At 32.4% G+C, this 13,417-nt stretch overlaps 1 protein-coding gene across 1 annotated transcript in view; it reads left to right on the forward strand.

The window, feature by feature from the left end:
• Positions 1-1,544: 1,544 nt before the first annotated feature.
• The window catches only part of LOC132747500 (coadhesin-like), a 39,801-nt gene continuing 27,928 nt past the window's right edge, over positions 1,545-13,417 (forward strand). The window contains exon 1 of the mRNA XM_060736900.1: positions 1,545-1,885. Within this exon, the coding sequence (XP_060592883.1) occupies positions 1,853-1,885 (33 nt within the window). The 5' untranslated portion in view covers positions 1,545-1,852. The remainder of the gene's footprint in view (positions 1,886-13,417) is intronic.

The raw sequence follows: 13,417 nt of genomic DNA on the forward strand, positions 1-13,417 counted from the left end.
CAAAAGTCATTTTAAAAAGGAACACTTTACATGTCTGGAATTTTGGCAACGAACGCCCTCCATAGGCGGAGAGCATTGTCTGACTTCCATATTTACGCTGAAACTACAGGGTAAACTGAAAGTTATCCCATCGCGGATATTCAATTTATCATAGTTACATTATTACAGGAGTACATTTACAAGAAAGTAATTATATGTTGAATAATCATAAACATATATGTCAATTAATATTTTTATATATATAGATATAGATTTCATATATTATATATATGTCAAATATTTAAAAAAAAAAAGTATTGCAAAACATGTGATCATTACGAAAATTGATTTACGGTAATTAATTAAAGAACGCATATCTAAAATATTTATCACACCTTTAATTTAAACAAGCCAACCACCTTAGGATAGTTGTAGAAATATTTAATTGACGCCGAAATAATCCTTTAATTATCTGACAATGTGACAATGCGAATCGTAACATTACCGTTCCCGGATTCCCTTGTATCTCTTAGCTGTCTCTTTAACCCTTTCCCTCATGAGCATATTGTGAAAAATGGCCGTTTTCATTGAAAAGCCTCCTGTTACAAGTTCAAACTGCTATGAAACTATGAAAAATGCTTCAATACTTCTCAAACTTGGCACAAATGTTGACTGGACCATTGCCTTTGTAACGACATGCTCAGTCTTAAATTTCCTGTTACCATGACAACGAGGGGACGTCTCAAATTTGCCAAAAATCACTATTTTGCCTCGACTTTTTCCATCAAAATTTATTTCAAAGTGCTGCAACTTCTCAAGGGATTGAGAAAGAGCAATGATTTATATATACAGTAGTGTAATATAAATCCGTGGAGTGAGTCAAATTTGCTTTTTACACATTACCTTATGATCGATCTGGTGTCATTTTTAGCCTCTCATAAGTCCAAAAATTTCTTGGCCTTGAGGGTGACTACCGCCCCCTTCAACCCCCCCCCCCCAAAAAAAAAACAGAAGGGGGCACATCCTCCTTCTGGCAACCCCCTGATGTATCTTTTCCAGGATGGGGGCGGCTCCGTAAAAGTGCTCACTTTTTAGCAACATTTCTCAAAAGAAAAAATGTATTTTGGGCCCAAATAGCTAGCACATTTTTTTCACTATTTGAGGCCTAAAAGAGGGAGGAGGCCGATAGTGCGTTGTTTCGCGTATATATGGGGTAAAGGGTTAACAAAAAATGATGAAAAACTTTGGAATTACCCAAAATCTAGTTTTTCCATGCTAACATGTGGTCTTTCACCTAATTTTGGTGAAAAATTGTTGTTTTGTAACATTTTTCATTTTTTTAGTTAATGTATACAATCACGGATTTATATTACAATATTGTAATATAAATCCGTGATACAATGTATATCTGCTTAGAGTGATCGTAAACGATTTTAAAGCAGTATGATGTAGAAGATATCATAATATTATCGTCGCGCTTTGAGAAGGGCGTTTATAAAAAAAAAGATATTATTTAGTGATATTCAACCTGACTCCATAAACCTTTAGAGTTCGCTGATCTGGATCGTGATTCTCGCTGGATACGAGATTACTCCGGGTAATCAGAAAGCTTGACGTAATAATGTACACAAACTTCGTAAAGTTTTAAGTAACATTTTGCAAAATGATTAAAACTTCCTGGTTTTGGTCTCCATATTGTGTTTGAGTTTTAGACAAATTAACCGCATTTTTTAAGGGTTTTGTTACTTTCAAACTTGTAAATTGTCAGGAAAAATTATTGTTGTTCAGAAGAAGTATTTGGCACCTGTATTACCCCAGGTGTGAGGGTGTGGTGAATCTTTAGAATTATATTGTCAAATCAGGAAGTTCGAAAATGAACCGTCATACAGGTGGAATAATTCTGTTTGTAAGTTGAAACTTCTATGCTAATTTAGTTATATTTTTAGTCAAGAGTTACGTATAAAGGCCGGATCCAGGAATTTTTGGACGGGTAACGGGGGTTGGTTTGCCCCATTTTGGAGTTTTACATTTGTTCTGGTGCTTTTTAAGTGCACATTTTGAAATAGTAGTATGAACATATTTTTCACAAAATTTCAGACTTTGATTCAAAAACATGATATAAGTAACTAATACAGTCATTTAACAAGATCCCAGACATCACCAGACTCCAGAGGACCAGTTCCACATTCTTCAGTGCTGTTTTCATTGAATATTCCTGACATTTGATTTTTTGTTAATAATATTGTGCAATGTGTGTCTAACCATCTGTTGGCAGCTCATTTTCTTATGAGTTGCCAGTTATTTAAACAACATTGAATGAGTCAGAACAGGTCCTGTACCGAAACTGGACCACTGATACATAGGCCTATACTGGTCGAGCACCAGCAACCGGACTTGAACATTTTTCAATAAAGATTTCATAATTTCAAACCTAGAGACCTAAAATTTTGACACAGTACAGTAAGGTTCTTTTCCTAAATAACAAACTTGTTTGTTTATTTCTGATTGTATTGACACTTATATCTGAGGCTTGTCAAGGAGGGTATCAAAATTACCTAAAATGTCTACACTACAGTACCATGTGTCCGGACAGATATGTACATTACATGATTTAATTCAGATAAAGGCTTCCAAAGATGTTTTAATTTTTTATTTTTAACATGATAAACAATATTTCAGCAACAAATGCTGAAGTTTTGGATATTTTATTTTTTACTCTGCAACTGATTAATTATAGCTGGTATGTGAGGTCAGGCATTGCTTTCTTGGCACCCAAATTTCAACGTCAACATTCTTGAAATATACATTAAAATATTACCATTTACGGAGCTTCATATAAATTAATTTACTTAATTATAGAGGAAACATGCATTTAATGTTGATGAAAAAATGACTGACATCCACTGAACAAAGAAAATACTAAATTAAGCATTTTCGGAGGCCGTCCAGGTTTGGTGGTTGTCCGATTTTGGTGGTCCCCAACCAGTATAGTAGTCTCTGTAGGGAACAGAATCTCTCTGTTGATGAAAAATTCCCAAAAGAGCTGATTTTTAAGAAAATAATTAATATTCTTCTATATTAATACAAGATTTATTTTCATTGATTGATATGAAAATAAATATTTCATGAGTGGCAGTAGCCACAAGACAAGTGGAATAATTATGATAATTTTCATACCACAAGATGAATTTAATCCTATATTAATTTAATAAACTTGACTTTTCTGTTTATTATATACTAGCTTTTCCTCTATTTTAACCTTATGATGAATAAGTTCATGTATTGGCTGAATTTAGAAGAAAGAAGTCTGGCAAGACACCAGTGAAAATACAGAAATAATGTTTCACTGCATTGAAAAATATTTTTTAAAGTGAAAATACGAAAAAAAGAAAGATGCATTTTATTTCATTAACATTTCTCAATGTTCATTTATAAGTATATACTAAATGCTTATATTTAAGAATAAAGATATACTATGCTCATCTTAGAGTAAAATATTTTTTATCCCAAAAATTAATTAAAATCTATGTAATTCCTTCTGAATATGTCTAATTTTGATGAAAGAATGATCAAACTGTGCATATCCTATTACAGGTCAAATAAAGTTGGTCATTTATTAAATAAACTGCCAGTTTTTTTAATAACACTATATATTCTTATTGACCCCAGCCTTTTCGAATTAAAAGGGGGGATAATAGAAATAGGCTCTTTCCGTCCGTCTGTCTGCTATTTAAGTGAAGTAGGGGGCCATCTAACTGTAAACAGAACAAAAGAGAACAATAGAGTTCATTCCCTAACAAAAGAATAAGGGGCCATGGTCCTCTATTAAACAAAAGAAAATAACAAAAGAAATGGCCCCTTTAAGTTCATTTAAGTGGCACGTCCATCCGTCTGTCCGTCACACTTTAGTGTCCAGTCCAGAACTTTGTCATTTATCAAAGGAATTTGAAATAACTTGGCACAAATGTTTGTTATAATAAGACGATGTGTCATGCGCAACAACCAGACCCCTACCTCCAGGGTCAAGGTCGCACTAATGCTCATTCAACATTGTCTATTTGAGGGTATATGTCTTGTCCAGTCCATAACTTTCTTATCTATGAAGGGATTTTGTAAATACTTGCCACAATTGTTCACAATAATCAGACGATGTGTAATGAGCAAAAACCGTTCACCTACCTCCAAGGTCAAGGTCACACTTGGAGGTCAAATATTAACATAGTCTTTTGAAGGGTATATTTTGTGTCTGGTCTGTAACTTTTTCATAGATCAAAGGATTTTGAAAATACTTGGCACAAATAGTCACTATAATAAGAGGATGTATCATGCGCAACACCTGCATCCCTAATTCCAAAGTCAAGGTCACACTTAGAGGTCAAACATTAACATAGTCTGTTATAGGGCATATTTTTTGTGGGATCTAGAAATTCTTCATACATGTAGTTCAAGGGATTTTGAAATCATTTTTGGTACAAATAGTCACAATAATAAGACGATATGCGAAGTACAACACCTGCACCCTTACCTCCAAGGTCAAGGTCACACTTAGAGGTCAAAGGTTAACAGAGTCTGTTATTTGGTATATTTTGTGTCCCGTCCATAACTTCTTCATAGATTACGGGATTTTGAAAAGACTTTGCACAAATAGTCACACTGAAGATGATATGTAATTTGTAAATCTGTGTCACTACCTCTAAGGTCAAGGTCACACTTAGAGGTCAAAGGTTAACAGAGTCTGTTATTTGGTATATTTTGTGTCCCGTCCATAACTTCTTTATAGATTACGGGATTTTGAAAAGACTTTGCACAAATAGTCACACTGAAGATGATATGTAATTTGTAAATCTGTGTCCCTACCTCTAAGGTCAAGGTCACACTTAGAGGTCAAAGATTAACATAATCTGTTATAGGGTATATTTTGTGTCCAGTCCATAACTTTTTCATAGATCAAGGGATTTTAAAATACTTGGCACAAATAGTCACAATAATAAGACGTTATGTCATGCACAACACCTGCACCGCTACCTCCAAGGTCAAGGTCACACTTAGAGGTCAAAGCTTGACATGATAGATTTTTAAATTCCGTGTTTCATTTCTTTAATAAATTTATTGTTGCATTTGCAGATCTAGCATTGATCATAATTTGGGACTGAAAGTCCTGAGATCCATACCTCAATCTTCTGAAAAAGCACAATTTTATGCTTCATATAAAACTTTCTTAGACGGGGGATGTTGGTAACTCTGTTACAAATTCTTGTTGTGTCCACCTTTAGTGTGTAGAGTTTAAAACATAAGATAATCTTCTATATATACTTTATTCAGAAATAAGACATGATATGTCCATCATCTTACAAAGCTAAATATATTAATACACAAAAGATTGTAATATCTAAATTTCACAATAAAATATCATCACAATGGCAGTCAAACAGTATATAAACAGTAAATAACAATTGTAATCATTAATTTGATCTAATCTGCATTCACCTGGAAAAATATATATCTAACTGATTTGAATTCACAAATCATGTTTTTAACTTTAACAGGGGAGAATTTCTGGTGACTTAAGAAAAAATAATAAAGAAATACAATTTTAACAATTACATAATACGATATATGCAAGATCAATCAATTCTTGTACATGCACATGTATATATCTATATATATTTACATAATTCGGTTCAAATATTGTGTTCTTAGTTCAAAACTTTTTAAGACATACAATGATAACTTCTGAATAACTACTTTGTTATCATTGTTTAAAAGCTCAGTAAATTTTAATACATTAGCATTTCTCCAAAAATATTCTTTTATATATCGTTTGCGTAACTCAATATACAGAGGACACTCTAGTAAAAAATGAAATTAATCCTCTAATGTTTTACAGATTAAACATTTACGGTCTGAATATGGGATTTTTGAAGGTTTGTGCCACCTGCCTGTTTCTATTTCTAATCTATGCGCCGAAACCCTAAGCCTTGATAATGCCATTCTTAATTTGGTGTTTTTAATAATATCCAAATACGGCTGAAATTTAAATTTTGCATATAAATTATATGTTCTTGCTCTAGATGACCCTTGTAGTTGACTATTCCAATTTTGAATAAAACCATCAGTAAGTCTGCTTTTAAAATATTCCAAAAATAAAGTTTTATTTCCTACTCCCTGAAACAACCATGCATAACTAAAACCTAAATTTTCTAACAATTCTTTAATAGATTTAGCCCAAGAATTCTTTTGGGGATGCAAATCTAAATCATTCAACATTAAGCAATATACCTTTTTAATATACTTATTTTCATCACTTTCAATAATTTTAAACCAATAGCGTACAACATTTAGTAACTGTTTATAAAATAAAGTTGTGCGCCCCAGTTCACCATATATAAAATTATTTTGTGTTTGAGGCCTAACTCCTAGTAAATGTTTGCAAAATTGTAAGTGAACTCGTTCTATTTTTTCTGAATTGTAGAAACCCCACACCTCACTACCATAACTTAAAATGGGTAAAATAAGTTTATCAAATAGATTTAAACAATGACTTATTGTAAGACAAGGGAATTTCACTAGATACGATTTTAATTTGAATATACCCTTTAAAGCTTGACCACTTAATGTTTCACATGTTGATTGAAAAGAACCACCAGTACTAAATACAATACCTAAATACGAAAAAGAATTAACTACTTCAATAGCAGAATTTTGATATATGAATTCTAAGTTTTGTCTATTTCTCCCGCCTTTTCTAAAAATCATAATTTTCGTTTTATTCACGTTTACTGTTAATTTCCATCTAGTACAATAAATATCTAACAAATCTAAACCTTTCTGTAAACCTGACTCTGATTCTGAAAGAATTACAATATCATCTGCATAAAGCAGTAGAAATATTTTTAAGCAACCTAACTCAACTCCTTCGAATCCATTTATAGAGAAATGTTCCTCAATGTCATTCAAATACATGGAAAATAAAAAAGGTGATAAACATTCCCCTTGACGTACCCCAAGCATACAAACAAAATCTTCACTAACATTATTGTCATATTTAACACGTGACTTAATACTCTTATACATGGATTGTAAGATATTTAAAATATTCCCTCTCACTCCCAATTTAATCAATTTAAACCACAGAATGTCTCTAACAACATAATCAAAGGCTTTTGTAAAATCCACAAATGCAACATATAACTTTTTATTTAAATTTAATAGATGATTTATAATACCATTTAAAACAAAAATATTATCAATGGTTCCCATGTGTTTTCTAAAGCCTGCCTGTGCCTCAATGTAAACATTATAATTTTCAGCCCAGTTACATAGTCTGTTATTTAACACTTTTGAAAATAATTTCCCAAATGTACTAAGTAAAGTAATTCCTCTATAATTTCCTACTTCATTAACGTCTCCTTTTTTATGCAATGGAATAATAAACCCTTCTGTCCAGACCTCTGGAAAATAACCTGTAGAAAATAACTTATTAAACAATAAAAATACTCCTTTAACAAATATATCATTCTGCGAACCGTACTTAAAAAATTCAGTTAAAACATAATCTGGTCCTGCAGATTTACCTATATTTAATTCTCTACATACATGTATCTACTTTGTGTGTAGTCAAAACATGTTATTTCTATATCTACAAAGAGACTTTGTAGCAATTATCAATATCTAAAAATCTAAAATTTGAGCATAGTATATTTTTAATGATGCTGCATAGTCTGGACTTTTTTCAAACGCAATTGGGATCGTGGAGGAAAAGTGGGAAAAAAATTGTAAATTAAAAAAATGTTGAATTTGATATTGGAGTCAGATTTATAAATGGTCTTACTTATTGTATCTTATTAAAATCATTCCTCATAAACTTAAGAAATTCAATATTCCCCCAGAAACACATTTTCATTGGTGTTGATTAAAATAATACATACTGATTTTTAATCAGTTTCTATGGAACAGAATTAATGCATTTATTCTATCTTGCTTGATCATGATGACATTGGAACTTACATTATTCTTGATTCCATCTTGCTTGATGACATTGAAACTTACATTATGCTTGATTCCATCATGCTTGATGAAATTGGAACTTGCATTATGCTTGATTCCATCTTGCTTTATGATATTTAAACTTTGCATTAAGATGCATTCCATTTTTCATTATATCATTCAAAATTCTGTAGTTACTAATTCTTTCATTGAGTGATAACTATTAAACTTGCACAAGCCATTTATCCGATAATATCGTACTGTTTTGGAATATTAAAATGTTAACGTCATATATACCTTTATGTATAAGCTACCTTTCTTTATGTTATATACAAACTGTTTACGGTTAAGTTCTTTTTTGTAATCGACTATTTTTATTTTATTTTATTAAAGTGTGACTTATATGATTGATCATTGCATGGGGTGATTACTATTAGCTTTCGCTTATTTTCATTATTCAGTGTTTATGTTAAATAAAGTTGGTGTCTGATGCTTTGTGGATTATGTTTGATCATCTTACAATATATATAAACAATTTAAACAATGTCTAGCGATTGTGAACTGTTAAGGGGCGAGAACTCTGTTATTGAGATCAACGGAATTTTTCCACATTTCGCTTATCATCGGAATTTTCCGTACATAAACTGCGATGACCATACTTTTGCGTATATATAAATACGTACCAAGCACTAAATATATAAATTGCTCAGGAAAGAATATAAATATAAGTAGAAAAAGGTTATGCAATATAATTTTTAGCTCGACTATTCGAAGAATATGAGAGCTATTGTAGTCACCCCGGCGTCGGCGTCAGCGTCCGCGTCGGCGTCTGCGTTGGTTAAAGTTTTTTGTAAAGTCAAATATCTCAATTATTACTTGAGATATTCAATTGAAACTTACAACACTTATTTATAGTAACAAGGTACATCAGATTGACAAGTTGGATAACTCTGCCTACAATATTGACAGAATTATGCCCCTTTTTAACTTAGAAATTTTGGTTAAAGTTTTTTGTAAAGTCAAATATCTCAATTATTGCTTGAGATATTCAATTGAAACTTACAATACTTATTTATAGTAACAAGGTACATCAGATTGACAAGTTGGATAACTCTGCCTACAATATTGACAGAATTATGCCCCTTTGGAACTTAGAAATTTTGGTTAAAGTTTTTTTGTAAAGTCAAATATCTCAATTATTGCTTGAGATATTCAATTGAAATTTAAAATACTTTTTTATAGTAACAATGTACATCAGTTTGCAAAATTGCATAACTCTGCCTGCAATATTTGCAGAATTATTTGCCCCTTTGAAACTTAGAAATTTTGGTTAAAGTTTTTTTGTAAAGTCAAATATCTCAATTATTGCTTGAGATATTCAATTGAAATTTAAAATACTTTTTTATAGTAACAATGTACATCAGTTTGCAAAATTGCATAACTCTGCCTGCAATATTTGCAGAATTATTTGCCCCTTTGAAACTTAGAAATTTTGGTTGAGGTTAAAGGTCTTCAAAGATATTTACTTGAAACTTTACACATGCACTTAGGGTCATAATTGGAGGGTCATAATTGTATGTCACTGACCAAGTTCCATAACTCTATCTTGCATTAAGGCTGATTCATATCCCCTTTTCTACTAAATATCTTGGTTAATGTTTACATGCAAGTTTTACATATCTCAATAACTATTACAGATATTTATTTAAAACTTCACATATGCATTTAGGGTCATAATTGTAGGTCACTGACAAAGATCCATAATTCTATCTTGCATTAGGCTGATTTTTCTCCCTTTTTCAACTTAGAAATTCATGGTAAAGTTTTGTTTGTAAGCTGTTATCTCAATAACTACTGAAGGGTTTGTGCCTTTTTTGGGACAATTTTATGCATTCATAATAATAAAGCAGTGATTTACTTGATAAAACATCTTAATAACAAGCCTTTGTACCTTGTCTGTCAAATTTATGTAATCTGATAGGTAATTAGTATTATTATACTCAATAAAACACCCTTGTGACATTACCTTCCGAATAGTCAAGCCAATACTGTATAATTAGACTCTCTGTAAGGCCTATAACATGAATTTATAAAAAAAAATTTGCCCTTTTGTGAACTTAAAAAAATTAACATTATCAAGGCTCTTTTACTATCAAGCACTAAGAATAGTCGAGCGTGCTGTCCTACAGACAGCTCTTGTATATCTGTATACTGTCTAATAGAAAAATGTATTCGTGAACAGTTGTTTAATGGGGCAGTTATACAGTGGCGGATTCAGGCCCTGGCTCAGCCCAAAGATACGTTCATGAGCTGGGATGGAATATATACGTGTCAGTTTTATGCAAAAGTGGTCATAGTGTACTCCCTTATCAAAACATAATGCTGTCATCCAGTTTTTAAGCACCTCCCTAGATGCTGCAAAGACTTGAACATTAAAAAGGCAAATTTCATTGGCCTATTAACTTTACAAATATCTAAGAGTTACTAAAAAAGGAAAATAGGTGTGTTACGCAGTACAATATGTAATGAGGAAAGAAGGAAGTTGTTTATTATTGTGACATGTGCAAAGCCAATAACAAATAATGAGCATATGTGTGAATGATTATAATACACGGCCCAATGGGCCTATAAGTCACCAATTTACTGTTTCACAGGCACCATAATGAGTGAATATATTGAAGCATATGAATGCTAAGACACGTCAAATTTGCCAAGTATTGATCAATATCAATTATTAATTGTGAAATAGTGTCAACAATGTAAGTGGCAGGTTTATAACAGATTCAAGGTACTTACAGGAACTTACCATTTTTGTGTCGCCTCTACGGAGTAGTGGCGACATATAGGGATCACTTCTCCGTCGTCTGTCCGTCCGTCTGTCTGTCCATCACAAAACTTGTCCGGACTACTCCTCATAAACTACTGGTGCAATTTCATCCAAACTTTACAGGAATGATCAGTACCAGGTTTAGTTGTGCATATTGTCAGCATTTTCCGGTTCAATGATTTTTGGCAGAGTTATGGCCCTTTAATAATTTTTAATTTTAAAGTTTGTCCGGACTACTTCTCTTATACCACTAAAGCAATTTCAATGAAACTTTACAGGATTGATCTGTAGCTCAAGTCCTTGCGCATATTGCAAGAGTTTTCCGGTTGAATGATTTTTGGCCGAGTTATGGCCCTTTGATAAAAAAGGTGTATTTTTCTGTGTGTTGCCAGATACACAAAAGCTTGTCCGGACTACTCCTCATAAACTACTGGTGCAATTTCATCTAAACTTTACAGGAATGATCAGTACCAAGTGTAGTTGTGCATATTATCAGCATTTTCCGGTTCAATGATTTTTGTCAGAGTTATGGCCCTTTAATAATTTTTATTTTTAAAGTTTGTCCGGACTACTATTCTTATACCACTTAAGCAATTTCAATGAAACTTTACAGGATTGATCTGTAGCTCAAGTCCTTGCGCATATTGCACGGGTTTTCCGGTTGAATGATTTTTGGCCGAGTTATGGCCCTTTGATAAAAAGGTGTTTTTTCTGTGTGTTGCCAGATATGCAAAAGCTTGTCCGGACTACTCCTCATAAACCACTGGTGCAATTTTATCCAAACTTTACAGGAATGATCAGTACCAAGTCTAGTTGTGCACTGTCTGTCTGTCTGTCCGTCTGTCACAAACTTTGTCCCAACATGAAATTGGCCATCATGAGGCGACACATGTGATTACTGATCGCTCTTGTACATCTAGTTATATCAAAAACAACCAAAGAATGTTATCTTAAACACCAAACATAATACGCTGTCTTTAAAAGAGATGCTATTCAACACATAGCATATTAAATTATTTGAGTTTGATGGTTCAGAAAGGAACACATGAAGTTGCAATTACATGATAGTGTGATTGAATTCAGCAAAACGTAGGTTTTCATTGTCATAAAGAAGTATGGAAGCAAGCATAATGTAAGTCCAAATATCACCAAGCAAGATGGAATAAATTCACTAATTCTGTTCCATATTAAGTTTCAAACAATATTTTGACAATTTTTCATTTTGGAGTATGCATTTCTTTATTGTCCATTATGTCATTTGATTAAGGCTCAGATACTCAAATTTGCCTTAAAATAGTAATAAATTACATTGTAATTGTAAAGAGTTGACTGGGTCAGGAGCAAGGGTCTGGACAGAGTCACTTCATTGATGTATTTCCTTTATACAAAGTTTGAAGTTCTGTGACCTAATGACATGTAATACAGTCTGCTTAATTCAAATTTTCACTTTATGGTTTGCTAACTGTTGCATGAATATTGAACAGTCACCAATATCATGATTCATTTAGTCACTTTCGTAGAAATAAAGGACAAAGTATTTTAAGAAGATTGTAACCATGAACGAGTCATCTAAGGCAGCTGTAATTAAGAGTCATTGTTTTAAATGTTTTCATACCACAAGATGAATAATAAAAACTTCATCTTCAGACAGTACTTTGGTGATTTATCAAAATACTTATATATACAGTTTATAAGGTCCTCAGGTACTTAAGTAAATAAGGCATTGTATGACAGCAGCCCCACCACTGGCCAGTAAGAGGCAATGAGTATTACAATGTGTGCTCAGGAGTGTTGGCACATCTGTTTTTAACTGTTGTACCAGACCACTCTTTCGACCGGTCATTACTGCAGCACCATCAGTACTTATACCAACAAGATTGTTCAATTTCAAATTATTTTTCTTTAGAGAATCTAGCACTGTCTTTTGATGTTTGTCTGCTGTGGCTCCATCATTTACCTTCCATAATTATGTCTAACAGAACACTTTTTGGTTTGAAGGTTAGAGGCTGAAGGTATCTCACATATATAATCATATATTGGTCCACAGATACATTATCGTACATCTGTTGACTCATCTACCATGGTACAATAATTCTTATCACTTATAGTACTCAAGAGGAAGTCATCATTTATAACATCGACCATGCACTGATGCATTTCCTGGAACATTTGTGCTGTGTTTGTAGGTTGTGTGCTTGTCAACCTTCAGTGACTTTAGGCTTGAACAACCCTGACAATGGTGAAAAAATATAGCCTGATTTTCTATAAAGCATTATTTACATCATTTCAGAATTTCAGGAGCTTTCATTGTGTATTGTCTTGTGATTTCTAGCAGTTTATATCATGAATAAATGAGGATAGAAAATTATATTTTATAATTTTGAAAATATAAAGTACACAGCTGTTGGTTCGAATCCTGCCAGGGGATTCATTTGAAGAAATTTTTATTTATAAATCAGCGGTCAATAAGGGTATATTTTTGTTAAATCTTCTACGAACCAAAAAAATGCTTAGTTTTGGAAAAAAAAAATCCTTTTCACCTTTTGCGGAATTGGCAAATTGCAGCGGAAACCCTGTACAGTATATATGTATAAAAACATATAAACACACTTTTTAATGCTCATC

Source organism: Ruditapes philippinarum, unplaced genomic scaffold (assembly GCF_026571515.1).
Source record: "Ruditapes philippinarum isolate M1 unplaced genomic scaffold, ASM2657151v2 ctg287_1_1_1_1, whole genome shotgun sequence".
Lineage (NCBI taxonomy): Eukaryota > Metazoa > Mollusca > Bivalvia > Venerida > Veneridae > Ruditapes > Ruditapes philippinarum.